The sequence below is a fragment of the Anolis carolinensis genome, chromosome 5, assembly GCF_035594765.1.
Source record: "Anolis carolinensis isolate JA03-04 chromosome 5, rAnoCar3.1.pri, whole genome shotgun sequence".
In the NCBI taxonomy this organism is placed as follows: Eukaryota; Metazoa; Chordata; class Lepidosauria; order Squamata; family Dactyloidae; genus Anolis; species Anolis carolinensis.
Window position 1 is genome coordinate 51954920 of NC_085845.1, and position 20536 is coordinate 51975455.

General features: G+C 39.5%; 1 protein-coding gene across 1 annotated transcript; it reads right to left on the reverse strand.

The window, feature by feature from the left end:
- Positions 1 to 736: 736 nt before the first annotated feature.
- On the reverse strand, positions 737 to 19665 carry ctso (cathepsin O). The gene is made up of 8 exons (XM_003221705.4): positions 19383 to 19665; positions 16552 to 16660; positions 13091 to 13230; positions 12481 to 12648; positions 10951 to 11072; positions 8225 to 8388; positions 3936 to 4028; positions 737 to 3087 (listed from the first exon to the last, which is right to left on the reverse strand). The coding sequence occupies exons 1-8, from the start codon at positions 19641 to 19643 to the stop codon at positions 3053 to 3055; spliced, it is 1092 nt and encodes a 363-aa protein (XP_003221753.2). The 5' UTR covers positions 19644 to 19665; the 3' UTR covers positions 737 to 3052.
- Between the last annotated feature and the right edge of the window lie 871 nt (positions 19666 to 20536).

Below are 20536 nucleotides of genomic sequence, written 5' to 3' on the forward strand. Positions count from 1 at the left end.
ATATTGTTGGGTTTTAATATAATCCTGTATATGGCTTTTAGCTTTGCTTAGATTCTTAAGTTAATTATCTTAATATCCTAACAATGATACACTTATTTTAAAGTTTTAAATCTCTTAACCCTGACATGCTTGCACTGGACTATGTCCCTCTTCTCACAAACTGGTCATTGATCAGTGAATTTGACTTGCTACTCAGGTCATTAAAAAAAGTGCCTTCAAATTCTATCAAGAACCAAGACAACCCATTTAAAGCATAACTTAGACTACATTAAATGGCTTGTGTTCTTTTGTAGGCAGGAACCCGCCCCCAATTTGCCAGTTAAATTTCCTATCATGGTTTGCAAAAACCAACTGCCAGAGTTGGCAAATCTCCCCACGCAAGAAATATTATAATGGGGCAAATATGAATATGATAGAACACTCACTCCATGTGTGTCTTCTTCAATTACAACTGACCCAAAATATTTAGTGTTGTACAAATGCATGGACTTTTTTATTGGAAAAGAAAATTAAGAAACAGATTAAACATTTTTCTTCATTTATCTTTATTATAAAACTTAAGAACTCCTTCCCTTGAGTATATAAAATATATCTTTACAATTTAGATAATATGAATATTTAGAAATATTTCAAACAAAACTTATCACTGAACGATCAGATTTCACTTATAGAAGTATAGTGTTGCACCTCAGCGGGAGTTTACCTTGCTCACAGCACCCACCAAGAAACCAAACGCGATAATAAAACAGTTTATTGATAAAAACACTTATAAAAAGGGGAAAACACCATAAGAAAGCAAAAGGGTAAAATCCAAGAAGTTGATACAGAAGACAAGTCTCACAGGCAATAAGCCAGGTCAAACTGGCAGTAAGAAAACAATCCAATGGCAATACAAATCCAGGAAACAAGGCGTAAAACCATGAAGAAAGGCTTAAAATATAAACATGATTCCCAAGGTAAATCCATAAAACAAGGAACAAAACATGAGCATGAATCTTAAAATATTCCATGAAACAAGGAGACAAAACATGAGCATGAATCCAAAGGTATATTCATAAAACAAGTATCAAAACATGACATGAATCTTGGGTCTTGAACTAATTCCTGAACTAGGAACAAGATAGGAGGTCTTTACTTGGATAGCAACTTTGCTTGATCTAAAATCCCAACATAGCTCGCTCTGATTTAAGGAGTGTAAAGCATGAACACATTTCTTTGACCTTGAGGGGCCTGCTTTTGCCTCTCCTTCTCACGGATTCCGATTTCCTGAACCTGAATCTCTCCCCCCTCAGAAGCAGTCTTGTATCTTTAAGCCAACTGCTCCCTCGGATAAGCTAATGCAATCATGACGGGGTGAGAGGTCCCCACCCTGACTGTCAGATTCTAAAACAGCTCTGCTTTCACACACTCTCTCTGAGACAGCATCTTGCTCTAAAACCCTCTCCTTTTGCTCCTCCTCAGCTGCATCTGATTCCAGCACTCTCTCGGGCCCTGAAACCCCAAACCCCTCATCTTCATCAGGCTGAATCACAACAATAAGAATGCTTTAAGAGTTGTGTGTTAATCGAGGAAGTGTTAATTGGAAACATTTCAAAATGCTTTTCATTTGTGTATGAAAGACTACTCATACATTTGAGGAGAGAAAACAGCATTGCTGATAATTTTAGTTACAAACAGGATACAAGATAGCTTGACTCAAACTGACAACTTTGGACGTAGAAAACTAGAATGACCCTGTAGCTGAATTTACAAGACAGAAAGAATATCAGGTTCCAGTACAGCACAAACACTCAGAAATAGGAATGGAAAGAACACCCCTACTGAGGGGGCCCCTTTGTACAAGACCTGGCCATTTCTTCATGTTGCTGATAATGAACCATGGACAGAATAGGCAGATACTGATATATTTAGCCTTCCTCTCTATACCTTCTAGAAGAAGCCTGTAGAGTCTGTGCTGATGGTGGAGTACCATGCCATTCTCCTGTAACAATGGAGTAGCCCTAATAGGGAATTGGGTTCAATGTGGCCCACTGATACTTGTAAGGTGCCCACTCCTATTCAAGAAGCTGAATTACACTCTGTGTGGCGCTAGGAAAAAGCAGGGGTGTGTGCCCTAAACAATCAAGTTCTCCAAAACTCTGGCTGGTTCTACACTGCCGTATAATGCAGTTCAAACTGCATTATACAGCAGTGTAGAACCAGTCTGTGATTTTTATTTGCAAAATGTTCTGCAGTCTTTCCTTGTGTTTTGACTTCATAAGAAATACAGAATCTAATTGATCATTTTCTCCCTTTTATAGACTAGATACTGAGACACACAGTATATTTTGTCTAATGTCTCAAGGGAAGAACATATTGGACTTAGTGCCTCATCACGGAGCACAGATCCACTTTAAAACCTGTGGCTGCCTCCTGCAGAATTCTGGGGTTTGTAGTTTAGGGAGGCCCAGGACGTCCGGCTGAGCAGTTTAAAGTCCACTCACTTGACTACAAACCCCAGAATTCTGCAGGAAACAGCCAAAAAATTTAAAGTGGATCCATGCTGTAGTGTGATGAGGTCCTAAATCCTATTGTAATACTGATCAGAGTACATCCATTGAATCCAATGGATTTAGCAAAAAATGAACTCACCATTCAACAGTTGACTGAATGGGTCTACTCAAGCAGGGACTAACTTACAGGTTGCTAGCCAATATCTGATCAATCCTGTTATTTAGCTCCCTGCATAATATGCCATAGTAACTCAAATATTTACTAAAAACATTTTGATAAGCAGAAAAGGCAGAGATTCCCAAATTCTGTACCAGAACAGGTAATATACAACCCTCCTTCAATCAAATTAATGGTTGTGGTACAATTTGCGTGCCTACTGCAGTCTTCTGATTCACCAACAGTAAATGTCCACGGCATTGGTTGGAAGGGAATACTTCTTCTATGTTTTGAGATTTGTTATAATTTCAATGCCCAGAAATAGTGTGCCACCTTGAAAATAAATTGTTTTCATATTTTGTGCAAAAGGACTGCCACAGATTCTTTATGCGAAGCAGCAATTTCACAGAAATGCAGCAGAAACTTCATCAGCAATACCTAGAAAAATCAAAGACAAATGTTTATTACTAGAGAAATCTACCTTGTGCACGTTGCAAAGAAAAAAATATGTAACATATTCTTTAATTCTTCACTTCCATACACAGCACAATTCCTGCCAGCTTTCATTTCAGATGAGAAAATATGCCCAATAGAGGAATCAAGGACTCTTACAAATTTAAAAGTTCCAATTGGGACTCTACTCTTCTGAGAAGTCCTAATCAATGCATTAGTTATCTATGACAATTAGTTTCAGAAGAATGATATGTGTTCATCAATTTAAATGTAAAGGTTTCCCCTTGACATTAAATCTAGTCGGATCTGACTCTGGAGGATGGTGCTCATCTCCATTTCTAAGTCAAAGAGCTGGCGTTATCCATAGACACTTCCTAGGTCAAGTGGCCGGCGTGACTGAATGGAGCGCTGTTACCTTCCTGCCAAAGCGGTACCTGTTGATCTATTCACACTTACATGATTTCGAACTGCTAGGCTGGCAGGAGCTGGGGCTGACAGCGGGAGCCCACCCCACCCCACAGATTCGAACCGCTAACCTTCTGGTCAGCAAGTTCAGCAGCTCAGCTGTTCAACCCGCTGTGCCACTGCGGCCCAACTGTTCATCAATGTACACACCTGAAATATATCCAGGCAGACATGAATGGCAGTCCTTAATATGACTTTATCACATCAGGAATATGAACTTTCCTTCTGCAGAAGATTGGCTTTTGAGCATTTTATTACTTAGTAAAGCTAACAATGGACTTGTCAAAGAAGTCCATAAAATAGGAACATCTGTGAGAGTTTCTTATCTGCATGAGTATTTAAGCCACAAAATCTTTGGTTTAACTTACCACAGACATTGGAACCTATTTTAATACGAACATAGCCATCTATCCCCCAGGCTGGTCCCCAGGAGTTCTTAACAATCCAGAAAGGAATGCTACCTGTAAAATGACTTTGATTAGTTTTTTTTTTTTAATGTTTCACAAACACTTAGTCAGACAAAGAACAAAACATTGTACAACACAAAACAGAATACTCTACAGGATTTGGTAAAGAAGCTAGTTTTTTAGATAAACAGCTAAGAATGCTTTAAGAGCTGTGTGTTAAAATGTCAGGGTATCAGCAATTATTAATTAATTAATTAATTAATTTATATCCCACTTTTCTCCCATGGGTGGGATTCAAAGTGGCGTACATATAACATTCATACAAATACATCAGACAGCAATACATAATCAATTAAAACATTTTCATTCTTCTGGGAAGGCCTGGCTCCACAGAAAGGTTTTAATTTGCGAACAAAAGGCCAGTAAGGAGGAGGCTGATTGTACCTCATTAGGGAGGGAGTTCCAGAGCCACCACCGAAAAGGCCCTCTCCCTCGTTATGCAATATTATGGTTATAAAAACAGGGAAATAAATGGAGTTTTAATTTGATTCCATACTCTCCAAGTGCAAAATATGCAGCCCTCTAAAGTTTTGGTACCAGGCAGTGCAACGAAATGAATAGGCCACATAGTCCCCACCTCTGTACTACACAATAACAGTAGTATTTCTATTCATTTTATGCACATATAAGTGAGCAATTAGTATAGGAACTTCCCACTGAGTATAAGAAACTCCCATTAAGGGCAGTAATAGCCCACCACTGAGTTAGAAACCTGTTCTCATTTACTATAAGCAAACTCTACTGAATACAGCAGCTGAGAATGGAAAAAAGACGACGTGATCTGTGTTGGACTAGAACAGTGGTTCTTAACATTCTGAATGTCACGACCCCCTTAATACAGTTCCTCATGTTGTGGTGACCCCCAACCATAAAATTATTTTCATTGCTGCTTCATAACTGTAATTTTGCTACTGTTATGATTCGTAATGTAAATATCTGATATGCAAGATGTATTTTCATTCACTGGACCAAATTTGGCACAAATACCCAATATGCCCAAATTTGAATACTGATGGGGTTGAAGGAGATTCATTTTGTCCTTTGGGAGTTGTAGTTGCTGGGATTCATAATTCACCTATAATCAAAAAGCATTCTGAACTCCACCAATGATGGAATTGAACCAAACTTGCAGGAGGGCTTTTGGTGGGAGGATTTGCTGTCTGTTTCCAAAAAGGAAGAGAAGGAGAAGCAGCGAGATCTTCAGCCTTCTCTGCCAAAGGGGTTCCTAAGACCATTAGAAATATGGCCTTTGGCGACCCCTCTGAAACCCTTCTCATGACCTCCCCCGCAGGGGTCCCAACCCCCATATTGAGAAGTGCTGGACTAGAACTTCAGAGATCCAGGTTCAAGTCTATACTTGAAACTCAATGGATGATCTTGGTGTAATAATTTTGTCTGAGTAACTTCACAAGTATCTTGTTATAAGGATATGATGATGATGATAAAAGGACAGAAGAACCACATATGCTGCCTTGATCTTACTACAGGTAAGGCAGGATATAAATCTTCTATATATATAAAAGAGTGATGGCATCACGGCAATTCACAAAACAACAAAAGTACAGGCCCCCCAACCTCAAAATTTGACAACACAACCCATCATCCACGCCTCAAGGTTGATACAATAAAAAGAAAAGAAAAATAAAGTCCTAATTAGAGGGAGAGCAATAATTTTTTTATCCAATTGCTGCCAGTTTAGAGTGCTAATCTCTGCCCACTTGGTTGCCTAGCAACCAAGGGACAGCCAGGTTTCAGTTAGGGGACAGGCCGATTTAGGCCTCACTTAGGCTTCTTCCACAGATTATCTAATTTGCACTGGATTATATGGCAGTGTAGATTCAAGGCCCTTCCACACAGCTATATAACCCATTTATAATCTTATATTATCTGCTTTGCACTGGATTATCTTGACTCCACACTGCCATATATTCCACTTCAGTGTGCATTTTATACAGCTGTGAAGAAGGAGCCTCATATAATCCAGTTCTGAGCAGATAATATAAGATTATCAATATACAGTAGAGTCTCACTTATCCAACGTAAACAGGCTGGCAGGATAAGTGAATATGTTGGATAATAAGAAGGGATTCAGGAAAAGCCAATTAAACATCAAATTAGGTAATCGTTATACAAATTAAGCACCAAAACATCATATTATACAACAAATTTGACAGAAAAAGTAGTTCCATGCGCAGTAATGCTATGTAGTATTTACAGTAGAGTCTCACTTATCCAACACTCGCTTATCCAACGTTCTGGATTATCCAACGCATTTTTGTAGTCAATGTTTTCAATATATCGTGATATTTTGGTGCTAAATTCATAAATACAGTAATTACTATATAGCATTACTGTGTACTGAACTACTTTTTCTGACAAATTTGTTGTCTAACATGATGTTTTGGTGCTTAATTTGTAAAATCATAACTTAATTTGATGTTTAATAGGGTTATCCTTAATCCCTCCTTATTATCCAACATATTCGCTTATCCAACGTTCTGCCGGCCCGTTTATGTTGGATAAGTGAGACTCTACTGTACTGTATTTACAAATTTACCACTAAAATATCACAATGAATTTAAAACACTGACTACAAAAACATTGATTATGAAAAGGCAGACTGCGTTGGATAATCCAGAACATTGTATAAGCGAATGTTGGATAAGTGAGATTCTTCTTTAATATGAAATAATTACTGGGATAGAATAATGCAGAACAATATAATCTCTAAAACCAGGACAGTAAATAAACAGGGGAATTCCACACAGGAAACAATCAGGGCCAGCTAACACCTCCCAACAAAGTATTCCCATCATCAAAGTCTGGCAAATCCTGTTTTCTCAGGGCCACAGCCAGTAGAAGCACATAAAATATCGCAAACAACACCACTCTGAAAACAAGGGAATTCCAGACAGGAAACAATCAGGGCCAGCTAACACCTCCCAACAAAGTATTCCCATCATCAAAGTCTGGAAAATCCTCTGTTTTCTCAGGGCCACAGACAGTAGAAGCACATACAATATCGCAAACAACACCACTCTGAAAACAAGGGAATTCCAGACAGGAAACAATCAGGGCCAGCTAACACCTCCCAACAAAAAATTCACTCAGGGAGGAAACAGCCAGGCTTTAAAGCTGCAAGGCCATTACATCCTAATCATTTTTCCTAATTGCAGCATTCATACTTGCCTCCAACAAACAAAAAAAACCAATCAGGAATATTGTATATTCACAACCTTTAGGAAATAATATCCCCTGATGGTGCAGCGTGTTAAAGCGCTGAGCTGCTGAACTTCTGGACCGAAAAGCCACAGGTTTGAATTGGGGGAGTGGAGAGAGCCCCCACTGTTAGCCTCAGCTTCTGCCAACCAAGAAGTTCAAAAACATGCAAATGTGAGTGCATCAATAGGTACTGCTCCGGCGGGAAGGTAACGCCGCTCCATGTAGTCAGCCCACATGACCTTGGAGGAGTCTACAGACAATGCCGGCTCTTGGGCTTAGAAATGGAGATGAGCACCAACCCCCAGAGTCGGTCACGACTGGACTTAATGTCAGGGGAAAACCTTTACCCTTGACCTTAACTACCACCAATTCCTCAATACTTTATTTCCCATACCACCAGACTTCTCCACAGCAACGCGTGGCCGGGCACAGCTAGTGTTTTATATAAATAATTGCTGATTGCCCTGAATGCATCCCTTACTATTATAGTATGTAAAGCAGATTTCAGACCCACATAGCTAAAAATTGGCATTTTTATTTTAAGAAGTCCTCCTACCTGACAATTAAATGTGTAGCATGGTAAACAATGAAAAAAACAAGGAAGTCTCATAATTTGCTTTCTTCTTGTTGTTTTATGCCTTCAAGTCATTTTCAACTCATTGCAATCCTGAGGTGAATCTAGAATTGGGGTTTTCTGGGGTTAAAAGTGTGTGATACACTCAAGGTCAACAGTGGGTTTCCATGTGAGGAACCAAGTGAGGAATCGAACCCTGGTCTCTAGAGTAGTTCAACACTCAATCCAATACATCACACTGGCTCGTTGTTTAAGTTCTACATACGTGGATAAAAGTAATTCCAATTGAAATCAAAGGACCTTTATTTCTAAATAATTCTGATTGGATGGAGTTGTCTTGGGACAGATAGAGAAAAACATAATTTACTCATTTAACCAACACATTGATATTTACCTGTTGTATCATAACCTGTAATGAGAACAGCATGATTTGGTTCTCCACTGGAACAATGATACTGTATGATTCCACCAAGGTAATCTTGCCAGCTTGCTGCATCTACAACTACTGCCAAAGGACCCCATTCAAGCAGCAGTTTTTTCATTTTGTCTTCCTGGTCACTGCAAAATAGAGAAATAATCTCCCCATATTCAGTATTCAAGCTAGTATCTAAGTAGTTGGCAATAAACAGATCTTTAACAGCTGTTGAGGGAATTTTGGGCCTTTCAAGATGAAGCAGTTGTCCTACCACTGGCAAAAGGTAGTTTAACTGGATTCACTGGGAAGAAACACTGTCCTTGAATAACAAACAGAATAACAAATCTCTACTACTAAAATATAGTGGATAAAGCTGATTATTGAAAAAACGTTAGCTACTCAAATAAATCCGGAAATAGGAATGTGTGTGTGTGTGTGTGTGTGTGTGTGTGTGTGTGTGTGGTACAGCAAAAAAAATTATTTCAGTGGCATGCAGTTCTCTGGGAATGCATTTCTCTGGGATACTGTTGATTAGTTACTAACTAGTTGATTAGGGCATTCAATAATAGGGCATTCAAAAAACTGGCAATCTGAATTAGCAATAAGATTCTCATTTATAATCTTATTTTTTCATTTTTTATTGGTATACATGAAATTAAACATATGGAAGAGTTGCCTCCAAGCTATTCCCAAACCTTTGTGGATCCATACCCCAATCCATCGTAGCTGTGCTTGAGCAATTTTTGGTCTAGTAAATACTTTAAAGGCATCACATCATGTTTAATCTTAGACACGAAGCAAGGTCAGCCCTGTTTAGTACTTGGATGGGAGACCGCAAATAGATGCCAGGGATTGAAGTCTGTATTTCAGAGGAAGGATCTGGTAAAACGATCTATGAGTATTCCTTGCCTAAGAAAAGCCTAATAAAAAAATCACGGAGTCAACATAAGTTGACAGGCAATTTGGCACACACAGTTAAATAGCTGCAATAAGGTCACTACTTGTACAAGTTGTACTCAATGTCATTGTTTGCTCTGGTCACATGGGACAAACAGTGTACACATTGCAAAGGAAACACAAACAGTACTGTCTCCTTTTTATGGGCAACAAGTACATCACATATCTGGCTTCTTATGTATCATATCTACTTGAAAAACATAGTATTTCCTGTACTCCATTAACAATCCATTCTGTCCAGGAATCAATAATGGCAGTATTTTGCATTTAAAATGGAAAGCAGAGCAATGGATGCTTTTAATGCATTTACTACTACTACTACCACTACTACTACTACTACTACTATAGTGCATGGATCCTACTGTAACATATAAACATTTTCCTGTAATCTTAAGGCAGATCTTGGAAGCCAGGCACTATCAGTCCTGGTTAAAACTTGGGATGGGAGACTGTCAAAGAATACCAGGCACTATAGGTTCGGAATGAGGAAGTAGTAAAATTGTCTCTGAGTATTCCTTGCCTGAGAAAAACCTATGAAATGCATGAGATTGGCATAAATCTATGAGGTGTGTGAAGGCAAAGGCACACACAAAATCATGTCCAGTTAAAAATTCTCCATTTAAGATCTGAGAAAAGATGGACTGGGATAGAAGTCAGAGTTCAGCCAAATACATTAGAAGTTTTCAGATGCAGTTATCGCTTTAGGAACATTTATTATGATTGTTGTTTGTATACAGGTAGTCCCCGAGTTGCAAACATCCAAGTTACAAATGACTCGTAGTTAACATCAGTGGTGAGACAACAAGAAGTAAGAGAAATCTACCCCCAGGAATAGAATTAACTCCTGAAAGAGTTGTCATAGGGAAAACGTGTCTCAGCTGAAGATTTATCAGCAATCCTCGTTTCCACAACAAGTAATTTTTTTTCAAAATCCAATTATCAAAGGGACAGAAGTGAAGTGAAATCTTTTGAACAGGGGCACAGATACATACATACATACATATATGTATATGCACATATATGCATAATAAAAAACTTGAGATTCATTTAAGTGTCTGTAGCTTGGCTTACAATGTATAATTCATATAATTCATAATCTCTGAGGATGCCTGCCATAGATGTGGGCGAAACGTCAGGAGAGAATATTCCTGGAACATGGCCATACAGCCCGGAAAACATACAACAACCCTGTGATCCCAGCCATGAAAGCCTTCGACAACACATATAATTCATTTTTGTATATATGTATTTACTTTTGGACCTCATCACCAATCCTAGGAGGCAAGGTAGGTAAAGGTAAAAGTTTTCCCCTGACTTTAAGTCTAGTCGTGTCCAACTCTGGAGGTTGGTGCTCATCTCCACTTCTAAGCTGAGGAGCTGGTGTTGTCCGTAGACGCCTCCAAGGTCATGTGGCCGGCATGACTGCATGGAGCGCTGTTACCTTCCCACCGGAGCAGTACCTATTGATTTACTCACATTTACATGTTTTTGAACTGCTAGGTTGGCAGAAACTAGAGCTGGCTGCGGGAGCTCACTCTGCTCCCCAGATTCAAACCGCTGACCTTTTGGTCTACAAGTTCAGAGCTCAACGGTTTAACCCTCTGTGCCACCAGGAGTAAAGGTAGTTTATAAAAATTAAAACAGATATAGCTGAGAATACACATGATATAAAAGTTATCTAAAAGGTAGAGTGGACTCATAGAGTGAGGTCAACAAGTGAGCATTTACTATTACCCATCAGTTGTTACCTGAGATCATATGCAGCATAGCCTTTGATTGAGACTCCAAAATCTGCACGACTGAAATAACGGCACAATCCTGTTTCAGCTTGAAAATGATATTCTGAATCTCTGACTAATTTCACACGTGTCTATAAGCAGAAAATTAAATCAATGGCAAATGTGCTTACAAAAGTTGCTTTTGAGATTGGGGGGGGGGGGGTCTACAGTACCAGATCGATGTAATACTGCATTCAAATCAATGGGGAACCTCGTTGTCCTAATCTTACCTTCTATGGATGAAAAGGGATCAAGCTGGGAAGAAGAGGTCATGGCTTTACACTGCTTAGATGGTCACTCTTTTGGATAACAATGCCCAGAGTTTTCCTGGCTAGGTGGCTGGCTAGGTGATAATCTAAAGATCATCCAACCTTTTCAAACTCTGCCCTAGATCCTGATGCCAATATGGATGTTGTAAGGCGCTGGCTCTCAACCTGTGGGTCCCCAGGTGTTTTGGCTTAAAACTCCCAGAAATCCCAGCCAGTTTACCAGCTGTTAGGATTTCTGGGAGTTGAAGTCCAAAACATCAGGGGACCCACAGATTGAGAACCACTGTTGTAAGGGAAAGAAGTACTATTATATTAGCCAAGTTGTTGTCTTGTCTGTGACTTTTGCTAGAATATTTATCTACATACTGATGAAGTCACATATATAAGCTCCGGGCAGTCTTTGGGGCCAAGATTATGGATTTTGGTAGGACCCATTGATAAATTGAGGGTCATTCTGTCATATCATAGAATCATAGAGATGGAAGAGACCTCGTGGGCCATCCAGTCCAATCCCTGCCAACAGGCAGGAAAATTGCATTCAAATCAACCACAACAGATGGCCATCTAGCATCTGCTTAAAAGCCTACAAAGGAGTCTCCACCACATTCTGGGGCAGAGAGTTCCACTGTTGAACAGTTCTCACAGTTAGGAAGTTCTTCCTAATGCTCAGGCGGAATCTCCTTTCATGTAGTTTGAAGCCATTGTTCCGTGTCCTAGTCTCCAGGGCAGCAGTAAACAAGCTTGCTCCCTCCTCTCTATGACTTCCCCTCACATATTTATACATGGCTATCATGTCTCCTCTCACCTTTGTTTTCTGCAGGCTAAACATGACCAGTTCTTTAAGCCGTTCCTCACGGGGCTTGTTCTCCAGTCCCTTTTAGTCACCCTCCTCTGGACACCTTCCAGATCGTCAACATCCCCCTTCAATTGCGGTGCCCAGAATTGGACACAGTATTCCAGGTGTGGTCTGACCAAGGCACAATAGAGGGGTAGTGTGACTTCCCTGGATCTAGACACTATACTCCTTAGGGAAGGTGATGGTTCCTTCTTTGATAAAGAGTTCAGGTACAATACTTACCCAGGCTTTTTGGATTGATTCATTTGAGTAAAATTTCTAGATTTATAGGGCAATCAAACTTGGAAATGGTTTTTTAATCATTCCGACATGTTTCTTCTCTATACAAAAATGATCATTTGTGAACAGATAGTAAGATTTGTAAGAAAGGAATACCTGATTGATCCACCCCAGAGCACCAACCGGGGAGCCACCTCGGCATCCAGAATTAATGTATGAACAGTCAATAACCTGTTGTACGCTGAGTTCTTCCAGAACATTCCTTTTTATTGCATGGACAGATTCTATTATACCAACAACACTGAAAGCCCAACAACCACCGCACTAGAATGAAAAAACAAAACAAATCCAAAACAAACCCAATACAAAATAAGTAGTGATCATCACCAGTTGTACTTATACATACATTCCGATTCTATGTACTTCACATTCCTTAATTTTTTTCTAGTTTTTTTCTATGTTTATATAATACACCTTGATCTTTCCAAAAAGTGATGTACTATATATATTTTCAGATAATGTGGATGGATACTGCTGGATTTTTAATCTAGAATCAGCAGAGATCCTTTTATGAGCTGCAAGTTATAGAGAAGCCTGCCTATATAAACTTCAGAAACAAGAGCTGCAAAAATATGGCTTATTATACCCCTGCTGTCAAGCCACTGAGAAATATTATTGTACCAAAAAGACTTATTTTATCATCTCAAGGTTGCCCCACGTCTAAACAAAGACCAAGTAAGGAGAAAGAATAAAATATAGAACTTACCACTCCTTGGTTTCTCACTTTTGTAACAATACCCTTGTCGCGCCAATCAAACTTTGCTGGTAAGGGTTTATCAATTTCCTCTACTCTAACTTCCGGAGTAAATTTGGGCACTTTAGAAGACTTACTCTGTAGGTAAATAGCTTTAAAATAAAACAAATGTTTTATCATCATCGAGTTTTGCAATAACCATAGCCAGTTCTGATATTCTGTTTCTATATGCAATATATTTATGTTCTTTTAACTTTACAGTGTAGGTCACACTTTCTCAAGGTATTATGTATGCTTTCAGACAAGACCTTTATTGTGCTATAACCCTCCCTTCAGAAGGAATTTTAAACTGGTGTAGTTCCAGATGCCATCTCCTGCCTATTGGGGCCGCGGTGGCGCAATGGGTTCAACCTTCCTAATGCTGCGACCCCTTAATACAGTTCCTCATGTTGTGGTGACCCCCCAACCATAAAATTATTTTCGTTGCTACTTCATAACTGCAATTTTGCTACTATTATGAATCGTAATGTAAATATCTGAAATGTAGGATTTTCATTCACTGGATCAAATTTGGCACAAATACCCGATATGCCCAAATTTGAATACTGGTGGGGTTGAGGGGGGGGGGAGGTTGATTTTGTCATTTGGGAGTTGTTGTTACTGGGATTTATTGTTAAAGTACAATCAAAGAGCATTCTGAACTTAAGCAATGATGGAATTGAACCAAACTTGGCACACAGAACTCCCACAACCAACAGAAAATACTGGAAAGGTTTGGTGGGCATTGACCATGAGTTTTGGAGAGCACTGTGGACTCAAACAATTATAGATCTGGACCAAACTAAGACCATCAGAAATATGTATTTTCTGATGGTCTTTGGAGAGGCCACTGACATCCCCCCAGGGGTCCCGGCCCCCAGGTTGAGAAACACTGGATTACACCCTTGTGCTGGTGAACTGCTGACTTGAAGGTTGGCAATATGAATCGGTGGGATGGGGTGAGCTACTGCTGTTAGCCCTAGCTCTTGCCAACCTAACAGTTCAAAATCATGCAAATATGAGTAGATAAATAGGTACTGCTTAGGCGTGAAATGGCAAAAAGACACTCCAAGCAATCATGATGGCCACACAACCAGGAAGTAACTTTCCTTGGCTTGGAAATGGAGAAGAGCACCTCCCCCAAGAGCCAGAGATGAGCACTGCCTCCAGAGCTGGAAATGAAAGGAGAAGCCTTTACCTTTGTCTGTGTACGTGTGTCTCATTGTAACAAGGCATTGAAGGCCTGTGTTTGTTTATAAACTGTAATCCGCTCTGAGTCTCCTTGGGGAGAAGGGTGGAATATAAATATAGTGTTGTTTTTATTATTATAAAATTATTATATTATTTTATTATACTGAAATCCTACAGAAACCTCCTAGCATCTTTTGAGTCTTCAGTCCTTTTTTCCTTATGAAAAATTGTTAAGGTAGAAAAGATGGAACCCAGGAAAACTGACTTTTGGCAAGCAGGTGTACTCCTTTTACACTGAAAGGCCTCGGTCACCTTATGAAGCCCTTTGGGTTGCTGCATAATCTATCCCACTCCCACAACTGTATAAATATGATCTACCACCTGATAGGAGTATAGTGTCTAGATCCAGGGAAGTCATGCTACCCCTTTATTCTGCCTTGGTCAGACCACACTTGGAATACTGTGTCCAATTCTGGGCACCGCCATTGAAGGGGGATGTTGACAAGCTGGAATGTGTCCAGAGGAGGGCAACTAAAATGATCTGGAGAACAAGCCCTATGAGGAGTGGCTTGAAGAGCTGGGCATGTTTAGCCTGCAGAAGAGAGGGCTGAGAGGAGACCTCATAGCCATGTGAGGGGAAGTCATAGGGAGGAGGGAGCAAGCTTGTTTTCTGCTGCCCTGCAGACTAGGACATGGAACAATGGCTTCAAACTACAGGAAAGGAGATTCCAACATCAGGAAGAACTTCCTCACTGTGAGAGCTGTTCGGCAATGGAACTCTCTGGAGTGTGATGGAGGCTCCTTCTTTGGAGTCTTTTAAGCAAAGGCTGGATGGCCATCTGTCGGGGGTGCTTTGAATGCGATTTCCTGCTTCTTGGCAGGGGGTTGGACTGGATGGGCCATGAGGTCTCTTCCAACTCTATTATTCTATGTACTGCATATAAAATCTTGTGCTAAAATTTAAAAGAACATGGTCTTAAAGATGGTGCTACATTTCCCCCCCCCCCCCACTTGCCTTCCTTCCTCCTTTTTATCCTGCAAAATATGAATGCAGACACTTCTTTGAAAGCCTTTTGATTTGTAGCATCAGGAATAATCCATCTGGAAGCAACCAACATGGTTTATTGCAATGAAATTCTGAAGTCTGTTTTCTATTTGCACCCAAATGACTATTTTGACACAATGTATCTTGCTTAATAAATCCTCTGCAATACAATCTCTTGTCTCTACCTGTCATGCTAGTGCTTTGTTTCTGATCCCTTAAACACACCGTTTCCTATTGCATCCAAAACAACAACCTCTGGTTTAAGTTGGTTTATCAGAGTTAAGATCAAATTATAGCTTAAAAATTGGCTAGTAAACCAATATTATAAACACAACTCACTATTCCATACATTCATTCGCCTCTCCAAATTTGCAATGCTGACTTTTGCTGATTTGTTTATTTACAGATTTGATTAAAATGTTGGAGCCCCTGGTGGCACAATGGGTTAAACCCCTGTGCCGGCAGAGCTGCTAACTGACAGATCAGCGGTTCATATCTGGGAGAGTGGGTGAGCTCCCTTAGTCAGCTCCAGTTCCCCATGTGGGGACATGAGAGAAGCCTCCCACAAGGATGGTAAAACATCAAACATCCAGGTGTCCCTGGGCAAACGTCCTTCCAGACAGCCAATTCTCTCACACCAGAAGCGACTTGCAGTTTCTTAAGTTGCTCCTGACACGAAAAAGAAAATTAAAATGCTCTTTCCAGGAATCTCCAAGTCTTTAAGTGTCACTATTTTTTGGCTGCCACAGACTATGTTGAATTGGTGAGACTCGATTAGATATTTATTGAAAAACTATAGCAAAATGTGCTGCAGGATGTCTCACAAAAACAAAACTTTTGCAGTTTAATAAACTATTTCCATATTTTTATGGAATTAGGAAATGACATTTATAACCGAGGCACAAAAATCATGTTACATAGAGTAATCACTGTAATCACCATAGAATGAAAGGCACTATTTGTCTCCACTTTAAAAACATTGAAATGCAGGGAGGCAATAAAATTTATTTTAGACAAGTTATTTTCTTAAAACAAATACAACTCCCTTATCGTTGTTATTGGAAAAATAAAGTTATGTATGGAATAATATCAAACTACCATAGTGGCTTGCACTGAATGGTAAGATGGCATCCCTGCAAATAACAAAATGAAAAAAGCCTTGTAATTTAGTATAGAAATAATATTAATAATTCCTTACCTCTGAATTCTTCAGGAAACAAATGTGAGAACTGATTCATTCCATAGAAAGCAGTAGTGTTGTCACCATTTGACAAGGAATTCAGACGTCTAATTCTTAAAATGCTTTCCTATAAAATGAAAGACGTTACATCCTTGAAATGCAGCTTTTGGACTATATCATAATAGTATGCATTATTATTAGTAGCAGTATTAGTATTAATGGAGCCCCTGGTATCGCAATGGGTTAAACCCTTGTGCCGGCAGGACTGCTGACCAAAAGGTCTGCGTTTTGAATCTGGGGAGTGGGGTGAGCTCCCGTCTGTCAGCTCCAGCTCCCCATGCGGGGACATGAGAAAAGCCTCTCACAGGATGGTAAAACATTAAACATCTGGGCGTCCCCTGGGCAACGTCCTTGCAGTCGGCCAATTCTGTCACACCACAAGGACTTACAGTTTCTCAAGTTGCTCCTGACACAAATAATAATAATAATAATGTTGTTGTTGTTGTTATAACAGTCTAAAACTTCTATTTTCAGGCAGGCTTTGAAAGAAAAAAGTTTTTAAGATTGAGCCAGGAAGTGCTGTAAAGGTTTTAGTTGGTTTTTAATGGTGTTAACTGTTTATAATAGGTTCTGTGTTTGAGTCTACATTAGATTTGTATATTCTGAGATTATACATTGTTTTGTTTTCAGTGTTAGCTGCTTTGGGTCTCTTTTTAGAAAGATAAAGTAGGATATAAATACAGAGGATGATGATAATTGCACAATGTAACAAAATTTGAAAAAAATGTTCCTGTTTTATTGTGAAATACTTACTTTGAAAGTGTTATTTCTTGTTTAATTGTGCACTACTTACTTTGAAAGTAGTGGCTATACTCCAGAAACTTTGTTTTTGTGGCTGCCACAAACTATGTTGAACTGGTTTTAATAATTTTGGTGACTTTTTGGATTCGTTATTATAAGTTTTATATTGTGATTGTTTCTATTTATTGTTTTTTGAGATCATTTGTTTGTTTGCTTTTGGCACTGAATGCTTGTTACTTTTGTTGGAAACCATCCTGAGTTCTATCGAGGAGATAGGGCGGGTTACAAATAAATTATTATTATTATTATTGGCTGAGACTTGATGAGATATTCTTGAAAAACTATAGCCAAAGTGCTGCAGGGTGTCCCACAAAAATGAAGTTGTTGAAGTTGAAAAACTTTTCCCATGATTTTTAATGATAGAACCAATTAGGGAACGACATTTATAACCCACTATTACATAGTGTAACAGTTTCTGTTTGATTATATTTTAATTTTTGTATGTTTTTAAATTATACATTGTTTTGGTTTTAGTGTTAACTGCTTTGGGCCTCTTTTTAGATAGAAGAGAATAGAAATACAGATGACGACAATGACAACAATGATGATGACAATAATAATAATAATAATAATAATAATAATAATATTAATGGGTAACTTGAGGTATGTCAGATGTTCCTGGCCTAAAATTTCCATCAGTAAAACCACTGGTTATGGTAGGTGTTGAGCAGGCATTTAGGATATTTTCAGAAGATCCTAAATGTAGTTCAATTGCTGTTTTTCTGAAAATGATACTATTTTCTCCTATTTCTTTCTCTTGTTCTTTCTCTTTGTACAATGTAAGTATCCAATGTAAGCATGCAGACAATTTCAACAGAAAGGAGGAAACCATGAAAATGAACAAAATCTGGCTACCAGTATTAAAGTAAACTCTAAAATCAGGGCAGTAAATAAAGAACAACACTCTGATAACAGGGGAATTCCAGACAGAAAACAATCTGGGCCAGCGAACACCTCCCAACAAAGGATTCCCTCAGGCAGGAAGCAACCAGGCTTTGAATCTGCAAGGCCATTAAATGCCAATCAAGGTGGCCAGTTGCACCATTCACACTTGCCTCAAACAGATAAGAGTTCTTTCTCCCACCCTGGACTTTCCAGATATATAAACCTGACTTGCCTAGTTTTCACGAGACCTTACAACCTCTGAGGATGCCTGCCATAGATGCAGGCAAAACGTCAGGAGAGAATGCTTCTGGAACATGGCCATATAGCCCGGAAAAGTTACAGCAACCCAGCCGATAGGAATGGTGGGAGCTGAAGTCCAAAAAACCTGGAGGGCCGAAGTTTACTCATGTCTGATGTACAGGTAGTTTATCACAAGACACATTTAGGGTGTATTCTACACTGTAGAATTGATGCAATTTGACACCACTTGCAACTGCCAAAACTCAATGTTATGCAATCCTGGGAGCTGTAGTTGCACAAGGTCTGTATCTATACAGTAGAGTCTCACTTATCCAAGCTAAACGGGCCGGCAGAAGCTTGGATAAGCGAATATCTTGGTTAATAAGGAGGGATTAAGGAAAAGCCTATTAAACATCAAATTAGGTTATGATTTTACAAATTAAGCACCATTTGTTGTTATACAACAAATTTGACAGAAAAAGTAGTTCAATATGCAGGAATGTTATGTTGTAATTACTGTATTTACGAATTTAGCACCAAAATATCACGATATATTGAAAACATTGACTACAAAAATGGCTTGGATAATCCAGAACCTTGGATAAGCGAGGCTTGGATAAGTGACACTCTACTGTACTTTTCTTTGCCTAAGAATGCTGGTTCCTCAACAAAGTACAACTCCCAGGATTCCAAAGCATTGAGCCATGACAGTTCAAGTGGGGTGAAACTACATCCATTCAACAGCACAGAGGACTGGGAAAAGCAGTGCAAGAAGGAAAGCAACAGGGAGACCGTGGGGCGCATGTGCACAGGCGCCCTCTCTCTTTTGTTGTTGCAGATGCTTTCTAGTACAAACTACATACCCACTTGGCCGCCTCCTCCTTCTCTTCCTGCTGGCTGCTTCGAAAGTGGCGAGAGAAGGAAGCCCTGTCTGCTCCATGCACCAGGGAGAAGGGCAAGAGAAAGATGAAACAGAGCCATAGCTCCATAGGGACGCGCTGCTGAGGTTTCCCTTTCGCCTCTGCAGGCTCCGCCTCCTTGACCCAGCAAACTGTGCAAAGTCCCTCGCCCCCAACAGCGACTTCTAGCGCCTCGGGTTGCATCTGCTTCGGGCGCATCTGCATGACAGCACGAGTGCAGCTTGACCCCTCTTGCACTGCCATGGCTCAGTGGGAGCTTTGCAAGGTCTTCCTCTTTACAAAACTACAACTCCCAGCATTGAGCTTTGGTAGTCAAAGGGATATGAACCAGCATTAGTTCTACAGTGCATCCAGAATGATATGGGAAAGCAGAAGTTGCCGGGTTTATTATTATTATTATTATTATTATTATTATTATTATTATTATTATTATTATTATTATTATTATTATTACAGTAGAGTCTCACTTACCCAACACTCGCTTATCCAACGTTCTGGATTATCCAACGCATTTTTCTAGTCAATGTTTTCAATACATCATGATATCTTGGTGCTAAATTCATAAATACAGTAATTACTACATAGCATTACTGCGTATTGAACTACTTTTTCTGCCAAATTTGTTGTATAACATGATGTTTTGGTGCTTAATTGGTAAAATCATAACCTAATTTGATGGTTAATAGGCTTTTCCTTAATGCCTCCTTATTATCCAACATATTCCCTTATCCAACATTCTGCCGGCCCGTTTATGTTGGATAAGTGAGACTCTACTGTATTATTGAAAATACCTTTTAGAGAAGAGTAAAAAATCCTGTAGAGTAGAATCTTATCTTGTGGTATACAACCAGATATAATTAAAACAGGCCAGTGGTTCTCAACCTATTGGTCAGTTGTGAGTATGTATGTTCTTAATGTATTTTATGTGCCCTGGTGGTGGCCCAGTGTGTTAAAGCGCTGAACTGCTGAACTTGCAGACCGAAAGGTCCCAGGTTCAAATCCCGGAAGCAGAATGCGCACCCGCTGTTAGCCCCAGCTCCTGTCAACCTAGCAGTTCGAAAACATGCCAATGTGAGTAGATCAATAGGTACCGCTCC